Source organism: Blastomyces gilchristii (assembly GCF_000003855.2).
Source record: "Blastomyces gilchristii SLH14081 genomic scaffold supercont1.17, whole genome shotgun sequence".
Classification (NCBI taxonomy): domain Eukaryota; kingdom Fungi; phylum Ascomycota; class Eurotiomycetes; order Onygenales; family Ajellomycetaceae; genus Blastomyces; species Blastomyces gilchristii.
In genome coordinates this window covers 676,208-692,584 of record NW_003101666.1, presented here as the reverse complement: position 1 = coordinate 692,584, position 16,377 = coordinate 676,208, and the positions used below count along the sequence as shown (strand labels likewise).

General features: G+C 47.2%; 5 protein-coding genes across 5 annotated transcripts; 2 read left to right on the top strand and 3 right to left on the bottom strand.

Annotated features, from left to right (window-relative positions):
* Positions 1-263: 263 nt before the first annotated feature.
* On the top strand, positions 264-2,094 carry BDBG_07071 (methyltransferase type 11). Its single transcript, XM_031722924.1, has 4 exons — positions 264-809; positions 932-1,038; positions 1,186-1,363; positions 1,495-2,094. Exons 1-4 carry the CDS (start codon positions 438-440, stop codon positions 1,684-1,686), a joined length of 849 nt encoding a protein of 282 aa, XP_031579957.1. The 5' UTR covers positions 264-437; the 3' UTR covers positions 1,687-2,094.
* BDBG_07070 (inositol oxygenase) lies at positions 319-4,199 on the bottom strand. The gene is made up of 2 exons (XM_002622513.2): positions 2,762-4,199; positions 319-2,670 (listed from the first exon to the last, which is right to left on the bottom strand). The coding sequence occupies exons 1-2, from the start codon at positions 3,644-3,646 to the stop codon at positions 2,614-2,616; spliced, it is 942 nt and encodes a 313-aa protein (XP_002622559.1). The 5' UTR covers positions 3,647-4,199; the 3' UTR covers positions 319-2,613.
* BDBG_07069 (uncharacterized protein) lies at positions 4,081-8,997 on the top strand (the record flags this gene model as incomplete). Its single annotated transcript, XM_031722923.1, has 2 exons — positions 4,081-7,795; positions 7,863-8,997. The coding sequence occupies one exon, from the start codon at positions 4,081-4,083 to the stop codon at positions 4,522-4,524; it is 444 nt and encodes a 147-aa protein (XP_031579956.1). The 3' UTR covers positions 4,525-7,795; positions 7,863-8,997.
* Positions 4,405-7,821, bottom strand: BDBG_17544 (uncharacterized protein). The gene is made up of 2 exons (XM_031725241.1): positions 7,318-7,821; positions 4,405-7,249 (listed from the first exon to the last, which is right to left on the bottom strand). Exons 1-2 carry the CDS (start codon positions 7,664-7,666, stop codon positions 5,274-5,276), a joined length of 2,325 nt encoding a protein of 774 aa, XP_031579955.1. The 5' UTR covers positions 7,667-7,821; the 3' UTR covers positions 4,405-5,273.
* Positions 8,193-13,816, bottom strand: BDBG_07066 (uncharacterized protein). The gene is made up of 3 exons (XM_002622509.2): positions 13,617-13,816; positions 8,528-13,447; positions 8,193-8,386 (listed from the first exon to the last, which is right to left on the bottom strand). Exon 2 carries the CDS (start codon positions 13,194-13,196, stop codon positions 9,375-9,377), a length of 3,822 nt encoding a protein of 1,273 aa, XP_002622555.1. The 5' UTR covers positions 13,197-13,447; positions 13,617-13,816; the 3' UTR covers positions 8,193-8,386; positions 8,528-9,374.
* Positions 13,817-16,377: the final 2,561 nt, after the last annotated feature.

Below are 16,377 nucleotides of genomic sequence, written 5' to 3'. Positions count from 1 at the left end.
ATAGAGAATAATACTGCAAAATGTCCCTTAATAATTACGTCCGTTACCTGTGCGTGGATTGAATCGTGGGAATTATGAAGTCCTGAACGGGAGTGCAAATTAATCACGTGGTATCTCTGAGATCGCGAACCAATGTAATCCGTCTTCAGCAACAGAACAGGTCCGAAGAAATGGGCGGAATTATTACAAGGCGGAGTTTGAAGGTATGTTTTTCGGCTGCTCTTCGCCAATTGCCGTGGAGCGGACTAACGTTACTTCTAGTTTACTATCATAACTAGCCTAGCTAGTGAAATTTTTCCGAGCCGACTCACACAGCCCGATGCCAACTCCTTGTGTAGCATCGACTCCGTTCTGTCGTCTCCAAACCGGGTAAACATAAGACTACAAATTACAAGGCCCTGACTTTCCCAGCATCTGGAATCCACACACTGTGCAGCATGACGAACCCAATCAATGCAGAAGCGCTCGCAGCGTGGGAGGACAATGCCAGCTTCTGGGACCAGGGAATGGGCGATGAAGGCAACGATTATTACAGAGTCGTAGAGCTCCCCGCCCTCGAGCGCATGGCAGCTGTGAAACCTGGCGACAGGGCGTTGGACCTTGCGACAGGAAATGGGCTTGTCGCGCGCTGGCTGGCGTCCGAGGGTGCTCGCGTTATTGCGACAGACGGCAGCAGGGCCATGACCGATCATGCGAGACGCAGAGGCGTGTATACTAATGGAGAAAATATCAACTCAATATCTTACCAGGTTTTGGATGCAACAAGAACGGAAGACTTTGAGAAATTCATAGCGAGGGAGATAGCGGAAGTAGGACATGTTCTTTCCTGATATTTGTCCTACTATGTCCATCCCAACAACCGCGTCCCTTTTCGATTGAACTGGCGATATTGAACTAACGGAAATGTTGTTTTCGCGTTCTACGTGGATAGGAGGGTCCATTCGATATCGTCATAATGAATATGGCCATCATGGATATCCCTACCCTTGAACCATTAGCAGCTGCTCTACCAAAGCTACTAAAACAAAACACTGGACGGTAGGTGTAGCCTGTTTCTTTTCTCGGGAAACTGGAGATCTTATGAGCAGGAGTGAAAGGGTGGGAGGGTGTTATAGGGAAGAGTAGAGCGCTGTTCCAGAATTTGCTTTTTCTCTCTGCGTGCCTTGTGTGTGACTCAACTGCTAGATTTGTTGCGACGCTCCTCCATCCCTTCATAACGGCCGGATCCACGCGTGTGATCGAGTACGCGGATAGCCGGGAAACAGGACGGGAGGAGGAGCATATCAGCCTTAAGATAACCAGATATCTCCATGCCCCGGAGCCCATCAAGGCAGAAGCGCTGAAGGGCCAACCTTCTTATCAGGTACATATTGCGTATTATATTACTATGGGCTTTGTAAAGTGAAAACCAGTTATCACTTCTGCTGATGAGGATATACTTCTATCATTTATCTCTGTGCTAATCATGGGCAAAAACCCGGCGAATGCCTGAAGTACACTTTCCACCGCCCCATGCACGAGATTTTATCCCCTTTTCTCCGCGCTGGATTAGTCCTCGATGCATTTGAGGAACCGAATTTCGATGCGGAATACAACGCCAGCCAGAAGCTTGATCCAAGATCTTTGCGGTATGTCACCGAAATTCCCAAAATCCTCGCATTCAGGATGAGGGCCATTGGTCAGTGACCATTGACGACGCTCTCCTCGTATATCGTCATGTTTCATGAAATAAACGGAAGCCAAACAAGGTCCTACTAGTGGTGGCTCTGGGGTTTCCAAAGTGGTGGGCCAAAGTATGTTGGTTCTGTCAGCTGGTCCTATTTTGAGTTTTCTAATGTTGGGTATTTTTGAGAGTCGATGAAACACAGCCGGTCATTTTATGCTTTTGCCTTGCCTCCTGTCCTACAAGCCTAGACCAAAGATGTTACAAAAGCCAGCTGAAACAAGAGTTTGCAGGCCTGTCATAATTCCATAATAAATCTATCATATTAGTTAAAGTTTGACTGAGTCAGATCCTCTTCTCACCGTGGATTACCTCTCAGCCTTCAATCATGTGCATCAGCAATTTTTTTGTTTACGCCTCAGGTGTCCCCACATATGACCGCTGGGATATAAGGTTTTTCGTTGTCCTAATTGCCAAAATAAGCAGACAACAATAAACCAGGGACCCTCAGAAAGGACCAGGATAAGTGCGGAGGGGGCAAATTTTAATCGATATCGATCAGATGATGGATATTTTGTGTCTGTTAGCTAGCTATTTGCGGTCCAGACCAACAGATACAAAAGTAACATAAAGCTAGCCCTGCACTGGCGCTCGACAATTCCTAGATATCTCAAACGATAGCGTGGAAAAATATGGAGCGCGGATCAGAGTGCGTGTATCCCACAAAATGCCTAACTAATATCAATGAGATACGAAACAACGGGGGCCATAAACAACCCAGAGTTCCACTCCAATGCTGCAGGCAAACTTATCATGTCGTTCATCATGCGAATTCAGGCACGGAGTATGAAAACAGCGTTACGACGTATTCTCATACAAAACTAAAATTAACACCTCCGGAGCCATAAAACAGATGGAGAAAGGGAAAAGCTACCAAATGGAAACTAGCCCTACCACCTGATTATTTTCTGGGGGAAGAACTCGTCAATGAGCTCGAGGTAATATGGCTATCTCCCAGATTAGAACAGCCTATAAATAAAACCCCACGCGCAACCGCCTTCCAGAAGCGAAAAACGGGTTATAGATGCTACTACTTACCTTCAATTCCTCTGTATTCGGAATATCATCAGTCTTGCTATACAGATCATACGGATTAAACGCCCTCACAGCCTCAAGCATATCCTTATCATGCTCATCCATGAGCTCCATATACGCGCCCGAGGTATGCCAGGCATAAAAGGAATGGTACCGGATAATCGCCAGCGCTTCAGGCGGGAGCAGCGACTGGTCCTTGACAACGTTGTATAGATATTCGTCATGGCCCCAGGACAGGATGACATTATCCATCCCGCAACCGGGGCTGTATATACCATATTTTGTCCCGTAGATTTCATGGCCGTAGTCTGGGTTCTTCTTGAAGGACTCGGACGTGTATATGATGCGATCATCAAAGGCGCAGCCGACGGGGAACGTGTCGCCGACTACATCCCACTGGCCCTGGGCGTCGAAGAAATAGAGCAGCTTGCCAAGGTCATGGATGAGGCCGGTCAGCTGCATCCAGCGCGGCTTGCCATCACGCCGGATGGCCTCGGCGGCCTGGAGCAGGTGCTCAATCTGTGTGAGGGAGGTGTCAGGGTCAGAGTCGTCAATGAGGGTGTTTAGTTTTTCGATAGCGTCCCATATGCCCATGTAAGCACGGGTCTTTGCGCGGAAATTATTGCGGGCCTTGAGGTTGTAGGCGACCGTCTGCTTCTCATGCTGCTCGAGGTAGAACTGCTTCACTTTTTCACAGGCGAGTTCGTATTGGCGGAAGCGGGATTTGTCTTTTTCTTTGTCAAATTCGGACTCATCGTATAACCCCTTTTCTTTCTTCAAAGTGGCGTTGAGAGCATTGACTGCATCAATATTGTCAGACAGCTCTTCGAGAGCTAAACCATCCTTCCGTTTCAAGGGAACAGAGATGATGGCCTTCGGTGGTCTCATGACAGATGGGTATTAAGGGATAAATATACAAGCAAGTTGCCTTTAAATCAAGTTAACTGCGCAAGCGGGAAGAAAGCAAAATAAACTAATCCAAACGATTCTCAAGAAAATGATAAGAATGACGCTCCTGGAAGCGGATCACTACCCCTTTATACCGACAGAATATAAACCACTGAGAGCGAGTTGAAGGTCGAGAACTCGCCCTTTATGTTAACACCAAGCTTTCATGATTAAACTGGAACCTGGAAACTCCAATTTTGTGGAGGCAATCAGTGTAAATCACAGGATGATGGCTGGAATGTCGTCCAGGGATCCGGGGAAGAAAGTCATGTATGAAAAGGAAAAAAGAAGCTTTTAAACCGCCATTTTCTCCTTCCTCCCGGGTTTAACTAGGTAAAGTGCCACTCATACCTCAAGAATATGTATGGCATGCCATGGCACAGGCAAATAGCCAAACCGTCAAGCACCGTGACATCACCGGCGTATCCTGTGGTCCCGATATGATGTCAGATGTGTCAGGGCTATCCAACTCTAAACCAACCTTGTGGACGCCTCGGAAGAAAGAGAGCGTTCTTTGCCTATACGATGGCGAAGAAGTCGGTTATTTGGATATCCCGCCACCATGGCATAGCATTCAGCTGTCGGATATTGATGATGTTGTTCTGGGAGCTAGGCGAGTTGGCAAGCGAAACTGGGATTCTATACTACAGTCAAATAACGTTGTAGTTGAGATCATAAATATACAAGGATCAGGTATAAAGATTGCGACTGTTCATTCAACCACTCTCGTTCTAGTGAGGCCGGGCTTCGCGTGTAATAATGATACTTGTTGGTTGTTTTATTTTCTGTTCTTCTTCTTCAGTTGGAAAGGAGCATAAATTTTGGAGGAAACAACTTGGTCTGTCTCTGAATCGAACCCTCGCCGCTTGAACTCTATAAAAAAGGACAAGGAACCCTGCCAAACTGCTAAACCCCTTTTTTCCCACTCCAAAGAAACCGCCCGAGAGACGGAATACGAGGTAAATCCAAAGACAAATGAACAAAACGGACAGAAAAAACATCAGGTTCATCGATACTAGTCATCCTACGTGTCATAAATTGAAGTGAGTGCAAAAAGGTGAACAACGGGGAGAAAGAATAACGGGACCAAAAACACCAGAAAAATTGAGAAAAGAAATATGCGCATGTGCGGCCCAAGAACCTAGATCAAAGATCTCGAAATAAGGGCGAAATAAGGGGTATCTAATCCATAGACAGGAAACGGGAGACGAGCTGGCCCTTGGGAACAAAGATTAGTGGGTGTGGTAGTAATTTTATATTCGGACGGGAAAGAAAGATATATGGGAATCCGGTGGGTGCAGAGGACGAAGGGCGTATCTGGTCAAGACCAAAAGGAAAAATAAAGGAGAACCTCGGAAAAAGAGAGAAGGAAACAAGCAAACTCCCGTGCACTGAAAGGCCGAACCCGCACAGAACCAAGCGGCTTAACAGTCCTGTTAAGCACCTCAACATTTACCACGTGGGGAGGGAGAAAAAAAGAGGGGGATGGGGCTAATAATGAAGGGAAGGCATCTTCAAATGTAGAAAACGACATCACGGCATATTAACCGTCGAAAAAAAATACACATTAGAGAACCCCCCGAGATGCCTCCTTCGGTTTGATCTCAATTACCTCCGGCACAACGAATCCAACCCACGTCTTGATAATGGATGGGCTGCCCTCCTGAACACCAGTGACTGACATAATCTCCTCTCGCCAGCCAATTGGATCGGTCTCGGATACTGTCAATTCAGAAGTATCATTCCTATTCTTGACGGTCCGGGCGGCCCGAATCCGACGCCGTTCGCGCTCAATTATAATATCCTCCACAAGGCCCGGTGTGAGGATCCCGCTCACTTTCATAGCATTGAAAAGCTTTTGAAGTATTTTGAACGGGATCGCAAGGAATATAGCTGACAGTATCCTCTCCTCTCTGCTAGACGTGCAGTTGTTAGCAGCGGCAAAATTTCCAAACGTCACTGAGGAAGAAATTTCTCTGATCGAGAACCTAGACGGTGCTTGTCCGGAAAGTCTGTCGGGCAGCTCTCGCGAGTTCACGTCAGGATCAAGCTGGAAATTTTGAGGGAAGTTTTTAATGAGGAAATCAATCGCTTCATTAAGAAGTTGTGGTCCCCATATTTCCTTGAGCTCCCAGTTGAGAGTGCAAGGATATTTACGGGGATCATCCACATTCGCCAAATCGCTCTCCATATCCTGCTCGCTGCTGTTGGGTATAGAGGTCGCTTTATGATGGAGTTTGTCAGAACTGGCCGCTTCCCGACCAGTACCAAGGATACTGTTAACTGGTGTAATCATAAAATTGGAAGCTGAAATACCGAAGTGAAAAATGACTTCCAAGTTATTCCAGCAGATTGCATTTGTGACGAGGCGAGAAGCACGACGAAGAATCCTATTCTCTGCAAGGAAAGCAGCTGATGCGGCGTAACATAGAGCAAATCTCATTTTCTCCAGCTCACGAAAGCGGCTTCCATTTCCACAATTCTGGTCCCGATCCTCCCCATTAGTGTTTCCAACAGCTTGCGTGAAGTCATTGTCTAGCTGCTCTTCAGCTATTAATGGAACACCATAGAAATGTTGCAGTGCCATACCAAATGCAAAGGGGTGAGAGAAAGAGGCTGCAGCTCCCAGGTGTATCTCTCTCGGGCGCGTAGCAGCATCCATTGCTTTCATCAACTTTTTGAGATGCGGACTTCTTGAAGCAATTAACGAGTGGACAGGGAAGGACACAGGCGGGCAATGTTCCGCGGAGGAATTCAGGATTAGTCGAAAATCTGCATATTGTCCAGATCTAAATGTTTCGAGAATATGAACTGCAACTGGCTCTAATTCTTCGTCAGAATGGTAACGGGAGCTGTAAACGTCGCGACGAACAATTGGTCCGGTACAAGGCTGGGGACCTTGCTGACATACTTGAGCAAAATCCAGCGGATTAAGAACATTTTGACTTCCTCCATTGGAGCTTCTTTCTGCCCTTGTTATGCTCTCTTGTAGACCATTTCGACGGATGGCGTTGTCACCAGTCTGAGCACCATTGGCCTCATTGAAAGGCATAGCTGGAACAAATTGAGTGCACTCTGCTGTTGGTCTATATTGTGGTATGAGTGGGTGATATGGATAGTTGGGGAACATAAAATAGCGCATGCACGGCCGGGAAAGTGCATCGCCGTTCTCACAGCATGTTCCTGGAGGATGCATAGGTTGGGTCTGATCTTGCAAAACAGGGAGATGGCAATACTGGGAGCCTCGATAGGATGGCGGGTAAGGAGGGATCTGCAGTTGTGATCCCCGGTAGCCCGAGTACGTCTCAGAAGAAGGGAGCGAGGAACTGGAATCGGAACGGCTGCCAAAATAAATCCCATGGCTTTGAATCATGTAGGGATCAGGTGTTGTAGCTCGAGGAACCAATCTACCCGGCGCTCCCATAAAAATTCCACCAGGTGGTATGGAGGCGTTTGGGGAAGAACAATGACTAGCGGTGCTATGGGAGTGGTAAGGGTGACCTGGATGGTAGGCCTCAAAACCACTCACTTGAGACATAGGTTCTGGGATTCGAAGCATACTGTTAGCAACCAAAGCATGAGTGCGAAGCGCAACAGTATTATAAACATACCGGTATCCGCCGTGTACTGGCTGTTGAAGCTTCCCTGCCCAAATTGCCACTGACTTGCCGGTTGAGGTTGAGTGCTGCCGACAATAAAAGGCTCGTAACGATATCCTTGCCGTGATATGTGGCTATGATCAATTAGAGCGGTAGCAGTAGATGCCGCCAGCTCTTCCATAGACTTCTGATACTCTGCCGCTTCCTTCTTAGCCTTTCTTTTATTTCTATTCTTGCTGCTTTTGCTCTGCTTTCTTTTAGCGGCTAATATCCTAACCGGCTTCTCAGTATCCAACTGCGTTTGATCTCGATCCCCAGTCACCACCTCAGTGAGGGTTCGATTGCAGTGCACAGGGACCATTCTGGAACCACTTGGATGAATGGAGCAGAAAAGTTATTGTGATATTCCGATTGTCCTGGCTGCCTCGCGTTCGATGTCCCTTTATAGGCTCAGGACACAATGACAAACAACAGAGGCTCCCAGATAAAGGTAAATAAATAACAATAAGGATGGAAATATTTTCCAGAAAGAGGGGCTAACAACACCAAACGAGAAGTGTTGAGCAGGTGGTTCCACCTCCACAACTTTCTGTTGCGTTTTCTGCGCTGCAATACCTATGGTAAATATAAGGGAAACGGATCCCCCTGAAGAAAGTGTGAGAATTAAATGGAGCAAGACGCGTAGAGACTGTCTGTAGAAGTAAGCCAAGGAGAGAGAAGAAGACCAGCACAGGTAAACGAATGAGATAGGTGAAAACAAAGAGATATCCTTCTACAGACTACAGTGTAGAAGAGAACGATAGAGACTAATGCGTGGTCTCTTGACCACAATAGGCGGATGTTGAGGTTTCCCAGGAGATTGCCCGATTGGGATGGAGGATTGTGTTAAGCCTGGGACACGGATATTCCACCTCCTCCTCCACACAACGCATTGAGATGTGACTCTTGCTGAGATGCTGCTGCTGATGGTAATGATGATGATAGGAGATAATAAATATGATGAGAAATGAATAGCACGAAGAAAGTGATAAGTATATCGAAACGAACGCCGCGGTCCAACCCTATCAAAGCAGTCCAACTCCTTTTGCGTCCGCCCGTTAGCATTCCTTGCTGCGAAACCCGGAGATGACAGGCTAAATCGATAAACTCGAATGAAAGGGGGAAGAAGAGTGAAAAGGGAGGAGGGAGGAGGGGACGAAAGAAGGGCAAAAAGGGGACTGGCTAGTTGATGTTAAATCAACCAAGGTAACACACAAAAATCCCACCGTGAATTAATCTCACACATCCAGGTCACAGACGTAAAACCAGTATACAGTGGTCAACTCCATCCCATTCATCAGACACATTCAGAGTGAGGAAGTAAAGTGGGAAGGTATATCGGAGTGTTTCATTCACCCAAAGTTGAAGTCACCACCTCCTCCCACTCCCGCTTCCCTCGCAATTTTTGAAAGTAGAATAATTTTTGCATTTGTTTTGTTCATTTTTTATTTTTTTGGTCACCCGGGGCCCTCCGCGGCTGAGGAGAAGTAGACATGGATATATATCAGAGAAAAGAAGAAAAAGTGCAGGAAAAGAAATCCAAGGGGGCCAGGGAGAGACAGAATCTTGTACATACATAGATATACATGCAACAACCAACAACCGACTGAATCACACAATGATCCTCTCGGCTTAAACGAGTAAAAAGGCCAAAGAATATGTAAAGCAAAAAGAAGCGGGGGGGTTGAATGTCACATTGAATGAACCCAACTGGCTTTGAACGTCTTTTTGTCTCCTGCGCAAAGAAAATGAGAAAGAAACAAGAAGGGAATATTGTACAGTCCAGAATGTGGCCTAAGAAATCACATTGGAAATAGACAAGAAAAATGCTAAGACAGGTGGCAAATAGAATGATGTATCCAAAGGGAACCATGCCCCTAAGAAAAAGGAAAATGTGACATCAATACAGCAACAAAGATATAGAAAGGTGTATAAACCACACGCCCTCAACGAGTTTTGTTAACCTTCAGGGGCTCTCTAAACGTAAAATGAAAATTTAGACAAAAAAAAGAGAAAAATAGGCAATCTTCTCAAAACATGCCCCCTTCCATGGGCAACTTCTTCGGAAGTTGCGGTAGCGCCGGAGAGCTATTATTCATAAGCTGTTGACGAGCCTTCGCATTCAGATTACCACCCTCGCTTGATATTTTTCGCAACTTTTGACGTGGTCGTGGCCGCTTCTCCTCTTCAGAAAATATACTCTGATGATTATTATGAGAATGATGCTGATGATACTGTTGTTGATGTAGTTGTTCATCCATCAGGCCAGTAGGGTTTGAACCAGGCATGGATGGCTGGTCGTATCTGTCAGAGCTCTTGAAGGCGTTTATAAAAGTCTGCGTTGTCGTTTGCCGTCTGCGTCGGGGGTTCATGGGAGGTATTGGCGGGGTTGAGCCGTTGGTGAGGCTGGCGCCTGGCGGGAGACCGACTGTCGGTACGTTGGAGGTTGAGGAGAGGAAGGTCGGCTCGGAAATCTTGGATTTGTCGATTACGCGTTTATGTGCGCCCCCAAGCCCTTGGTTGCGTTGGCTACTGCTGATATTCATGGGAGGCACGAGAGTGGGAGTCGAGGTGGAGGCGTGGATTGGGGAAGCTTCGTTGAGAGGCGGTGTTGCGTTGGCGGAATATGGAGTTACTGGAGAGGGACGGGGGGGATTGCCGATTAAATCGGATTGATGGGTTTGAAGTGGGATGGGAGGGTTAGGATCGTAATAACCCTGTGCAGCTGAGCGGCTATTACTCCGGTACCTACCAGAGGCCCCAGATGTAGATCGCTCAGAAGACCTATAGTCGCTGACCTCTTCTGACGGTCGGGAGGAAGATGAAACAGATGCCGAAGCCTTTGAAGACTTAAGTTCTTCGCTTTGCACTTCGCCGTGGCCGATTGTATGTTCCCCTACAGGTTCAAGATCATCACGATAGCGCGGTTGGCTTTTTGACCGGCCTGACACGTCTGAACTAGATCGGGTTCTGCCAGAGCTCCGGTGCGATGGTGGAGAAGGATCACCAGTAAATGATTCTCTGGACCCATCCTGGCTTACTCTCCCCCTGATGCTGCCTTGTGGGTGCCATGGTCGATTGTGATTGCGAGCTCCGAGATGGGGTGATCCCGAACGAGATTCCCTCCCACGATTACGGGAGGCTCTCTCCTCATCGTCCAGCCATGAATCGCTTGTGGGGAGGATTGGCGAGGATGAGTTGAAAGAATTGTCCATGCCAAGCATTTTCATGGCTTTTGACTGAGGTGCATCAGCTCGACCGCCCATAGGGCTTCTGCCGGTTTTGCTCTTAAGCATTGCAAAGGCATTACCGTGTTTTGGTCCGGAACTATAATCGTGGAAACGATGGCCGGAAGACGGACTACCTGATCTGCTTTCGCTCTCAGCGAAGCTTCGTAATTTCTCTTGCACCTTCTTTCGCCGCTCAGCTAGCTCGTTCGCAAGTTCTTCACGCTCGTTCTGCGTTTCTGAACTTGCACCCCTTTGATGACGTGGTTTGTGTTCCTCTTGCCACGGTGAACTGTGGCTTGTCGGGCCTCTGGATGACTGGTCACGCATATGGTTGGGAGGTGAGATATTAGAGTTATCCGGCGGTCCTGCTGGTGATGGTACATGCGCCTGCGTCTGTATACGTAAAGCAGTGGCCTGCCCGAGCATTTGCTTCGCTCTCATTGACATAGAGGAGAAATCAGGCTGTCCAGTTTGCTTCGCGGGTTCTTTATTATCAGATGCTGGACTGACTAGCTTATATAGGTCATCATATTCCCATGGGTTACTGTGAACACTAGCGGCATGGTCAGAATCTCTAGCGGCTTTAACGGCGGGATTAAGCTCTCGAGCGGTATCTTTGATTTTACAAATACCCGGGGACGGCGGCGGGTAGATCGAAGTGTCACTATCGTGCCGAAGATGTGTACGAACTAGCCCGCTTAAACCGAGCCCTAAGGGACCAAGTGTAGGCGAATCCGGGGCGTCACCGACAGGTTCCTCAGTGCCTTCATTCTCCTGTATGGTGTTGAGGTCTCGAGTTTCCGAATATCGCAATTCGGGAGTATCAGCGTGAGAGCCTCTGTTGAGAGAACTCTGCGACGAGTCGCCAGAATTGCTCCTAGATCTGAAAGCGGGATGGATATTTTCGAGTGACTGAACCGCCGTAAGCATGTTTTTTAGCGTCGGTTCTCGTTCGTCTTCACTTCCGCTATCACCTCCACTCAAGAAGGCGCCGTTAATTGGCTTCAACCTCGATGGGGACGGCGATGGTCTACGACTACTATTTGTCGTAGTGGATTTTCCTCCGCTGAGTCGAGTTTCGTTCTGGGGGTTATTGTATTGTGAGACCAGCGTATCCACCTTCGGTCGGTGGGTTGAATTGGAAACTTGGCGCGAAGGTGCGGAGTGTTCCGCATCAACGGCAGGTGGTGGTGGAGAGCGACGTCCCAAAGGAGGAGTATCTCTACCCTCATACATTTGACGCTGCCGTTGTGAGAATTTTGTATCATCATACTGGGTGGCTGGCTTGTTGAAAAGGCCCATAGCAGTAGCCTTCCCCCGATCCTCAGGCTGAAGCGCGGCCTCTAATGATCTTAATGATCTTTGTTCCTCGGACTCACTAATGGGGGGACTTAACTGTGATGAGACGCCAAACCCCGGATTTCCAACGGGAGATTTCTCTGGTTCACCTTTCCTGGCAACATCAACTGCCTCGGCAATTGTGGTAGGAGCAGATGGAGGTGGGCTTGTAGGGCGGAAACCTGAAGAAGCATATACTGGCTGGCGATGCTGGAATCTCTCATTTAAACTAGTCGTGCTCTTTGACAAAGATCGATTTATCTGTGTAGAGTCATTGACCCCAGCTCGCTGGCGGCTAAGGCTTTCGAGTCTCGTAATGGCAGAGGGCTGTTGGGTGTTGGGCTCAATGCCTTGACCGTAGCGTCGAGGTTTTGTTGGATTGCGCTCCATTCCAGTTGAAGTAAGATTAGGCTTTATAGGAGAAAATACAGCTTTGGAGGCGATTGGGGAATTAGTCCCCTGGCCTGAGTTGCGCTGGGCGGAGTCAACTGAGGTATTCGAAGTTGAGGTACGATTAACTGACGGTCGGGAAGTCAAGGAACCCTCATCTTCCGTATCATGTCTATTCTGCTGCATTTCCAACTCAAGCTCAAGCTGCTGCTGCTGCTGCTGCTCTTTTTCTTTCGCTCTCAGCTTCTGGAAAGCAGATAATGTAACATCATTCTCATACACAGCTTTCCCTCCCATCCCACCCCCAGTCCCTGAGGCTTCTGAAGTCGACCCACTTCTAGGCGTCGTCGACGCAACCGGTATTTTATAAACTTTTTGTCGCCCACCAAACAAGTTGTTCCCTTCACCAGGCCTGGATCTGCTCATAACACTACCGCCAGGGGAAAAGTCCCCATCATCGGTAGCGTAGCCTTCTCCAGAGGCGAATGAACCGCGCCCGATGGCAAAAGATGGCCGAGCTGAGCTGCCATGAAGCGAAGATACTTCTGCAATGTCCCCAAGGGGATTGTTGCCTTGGCCAAAAACATTGAGTCTTGACGCCCTCTTTGGCAAGAGTACGCTGTCGTCATTGGCCTTCCCGATTTTAGAATTTGGATCGTCCTGCTCCCGTAACATGCTAAACCGCGCGGAGAGATTCGGCATGAGTAAACTGGTTCTGAAATCGTCCGATGATGGGAGGGCTGAGGAGAGGTCCAGCTCTGGTGTCGTCTCTACTTGCGGTTTCTTCGCCCTCTTGAACGCTTTAGATGTGAATAGTGGTAGTGGCTGGCCCTCTTTATCGTCCTGGGCATTTTGGGCTTCCTTACCCTTCTTGCGGGTTCTGAATCGATTCATCTTGTTTTAGGGATCTAGCGTATGTTCCTAGTTGGTAAATAGGGGACCTGTCGAAGGCAACAATTGGTGACGGTCGAGATCAGTCAACAGCAAAGAAGCGGCAGGGCAGAATCGTATAAAGGAATGTACTGTAAGTATTTCCCCCCCTAATGTGTTGTAACCTGGTTGTGATAGGCGAAGGGGGATGTGGAAGCGAAGGACAATCAATCAGAGTTTCTGACTCGAAAAATTCAACAACACTTCGGTGAAGCCTGCATGGATGTGAATGCTGAAGAGTTAGTCTTTCAAGAGCCACGCAGAAATGATAAATTTGGACGTGAAGCATTCTAAGCTGGTAACAATTTCATAGCATGCAGAATAGAAGTCTAGCAAAGTAGAACATATGTAATAAATAATAAACAGCAATCTATTTGTACGTACTTGTACAAGGACCTGCCCTTTGGATCAGACGAAACGAATCAATTCGAATAAGATGCGACCAGTGCAATCTTCATGCCGTGATTGACCCGATCTAACAGGCGCAGAATGAAGCGTGAGCTGCAGCGGAGGGGAGGGGGGAGAGAATGCTTTCGGTGTGGTTGCGGCGTCCCACCCTGCAGCCTGATTGACGCCCTCTGTATCCTCAAGATCGTGCTCCGTCTGAAGAAGATATGATCAACCTGCCTTCTTCAACTACGCATTGGCTGTCGGGTCTAAGACAATTCCGGTCGCAACTTGGAAGGGTTTTGGATCAATAAAAAGGGTTTGAATGGCAAAAGAAAAGTCTTTAGAGTATCGAAAACGAATGAATGGGTCGAAAGCAAAAAATCAGCCAGCGAAAGAGAAGTCTGTCTCTGCGGGGGCACCCTCCAGTAGGACAAGAAGAGAGTCCACAAAGTCAGTCGATATTTAAATTGGAAGTTGAAGAGAAGAATAGGGAGGAGGGATGGCGAGAAGAAGCTCGAATGGCAGCGAGTAAGTAGAATGTCCAAATCGTACTCGTTCGTCGGGTGTTTAGTAAAGGGAGAGCGGCGGCTGAAGAGGATGATGGAAAAACGACAACGAACAGGATGAAGGATGGACCGGACAGGATGCAGCAGACTTGTTACAAAAACGTCTCTCCGTCGTCCCAATCAGGAGTGCAATTTGACCATGGAGGCTTTGCCGGCCACTTTGGATCGCGCTCTCAAATTCGATCGCTTGCTACCTACCTACCTACCTAGGTACCCATGAGTTTTTCCAGCGATTCGGGAAAGAAAATAGCGCCCTCGATCACTGCCTGACGGGCCAGCCTAGTTGACGCCTCGGTCTTCTGTTGTGGCCCTTATTTTTTTGGACGAGTCTTCTCTGCTCCGGCTTCAGACGGCTGGAAGAAGAAATTTCCAACACTCTTGTTCCCCACATGGGGTGTGAATTATTTACCGCCGTTTGTTCAGGGGCAAGATTAGCGGCCGCGCCAGGAGATTCCCGGACAATAATGGCCAGGCACAAACGATGATTAGAGATAACTTATTACTACTAGATTTCAGCAAGGCTCAGACCCTGTGTTCTACTCTGTTGGAAGCAGCCAGCAAATCCAGCAAATCCAGCAAATCCAGCAAGGAAGTGTCAAATGCTCACTGCTCACTGCTCACTGCTCACTGCTCACTGCTCAACTGCTCACTGCTCAGAGCAAACCTCGCCAGAGCCTAATCATAAGAATGGTTCGTATCTGGTGGAAAAAGAGTTCTTATTTTTACAGAATCTTTGATTTTACGTTGTATGTACAACAAGTTTGAGCTTCAATTTCTCAACAATCATACATTTTTAAGATTTGTGTATGACCTTAGGTTATAGCTAAAGAGAAGAAGAATAGAAATGTATAATTGATATATTGAAAAAATTAATAATATTGAAAAATGTTAATTGAAACTGATCATATTTCATTCTCTCTGTAATTTACATACCATCTCATATATGGGACATGGTATGGTATGTATTGTTTGACTCGTATCTTTAAAAAAATATAATCTTATCTTGATCTGTTTCATCTGATATGTACTTCATAAAATAAAATAAAATAGGAATATGAAATTAACAATTAGTTCAATCAAAAGATAATTGATTTCTCTATAATCTAAGGTGATACAGAAATATTGATTAGATAGGGTTGAGTTGCTATCCTCATTTGAAAATCATTGAACATACAATTATTATTACATTATTACGCTGTTTCATGAAAGATTCTGGGAGAATGTGGCCTATTTGGGATTAGTTAGCCCATTAAATAACAGCCAATCAAATGCAGATTGATCAAGGGATAAAAAGCAGCAAATCTTTTAGATAACCTTCAGGCACCGTCACAGGTGGGTGGCCATATTCGACGCGTTGTTGTTGTTGTTATTAGTATTATTATTATGATAATAAGGATGAGGGGGGCGCGTGGGAGCACTGCAGGACGGACACCCGTGGACAACAGTACGGAGTACACGCAATATCAACCAGATATTTTCAGAGAAACCGCCAGAAGGAGAACATCATGAGTCCCTAAAGATTTGACCCGTCAGGGGCCATCTGCACGCCGGACTGGCGTACATAAACCGTTCTCATTGTTCTGCTACCCGCCAGATGCCGGGCTACTGCAGCCCACCGCACACGCCAGTGTAATATTGGATACGGACCAATACAATCATGGTCAAGTACTCGATTTCACGCCGTCGAGAAAGATACCGCTAAACGTTCAAAGTTTCCACAGCGAAACCGTTGTTGTTCAATCAAGATTCAAGAAGGACATTCACGGTGGAAAGGGCTGACGGCTTGCTCTCCCCGTTTCGAGGCTAATAACAGCACGCAAGGAAACTGGCAGCATATGATCTGGCGGCTGCAATACGATCGCTACCAGCCGAAATACCCCGCTGTTTTCTTGCGGCTCTATTAGTTACCTACTCCGTACGGAGTATGTGATTATGAATCCGAATCCTATTGCACAGGATAGATATTATTTCCTGAATTCCCATGAAACCCGGGCACGGCGGTCAGGTTTTCCATCAGTATTTCCACCCTATACCTTGACTATCAAATATAGATCAACATCCTCCACACAGTTACAAGGACGGACCCCAGCATTGGGACTCGGGGCTTGGGGCAAGATTTGAGATAGTTGAACTGGAAGAAGTCTGCAATACTCGAAACAAAAAGAAACATCTCGTCAATTGAGTGGTTA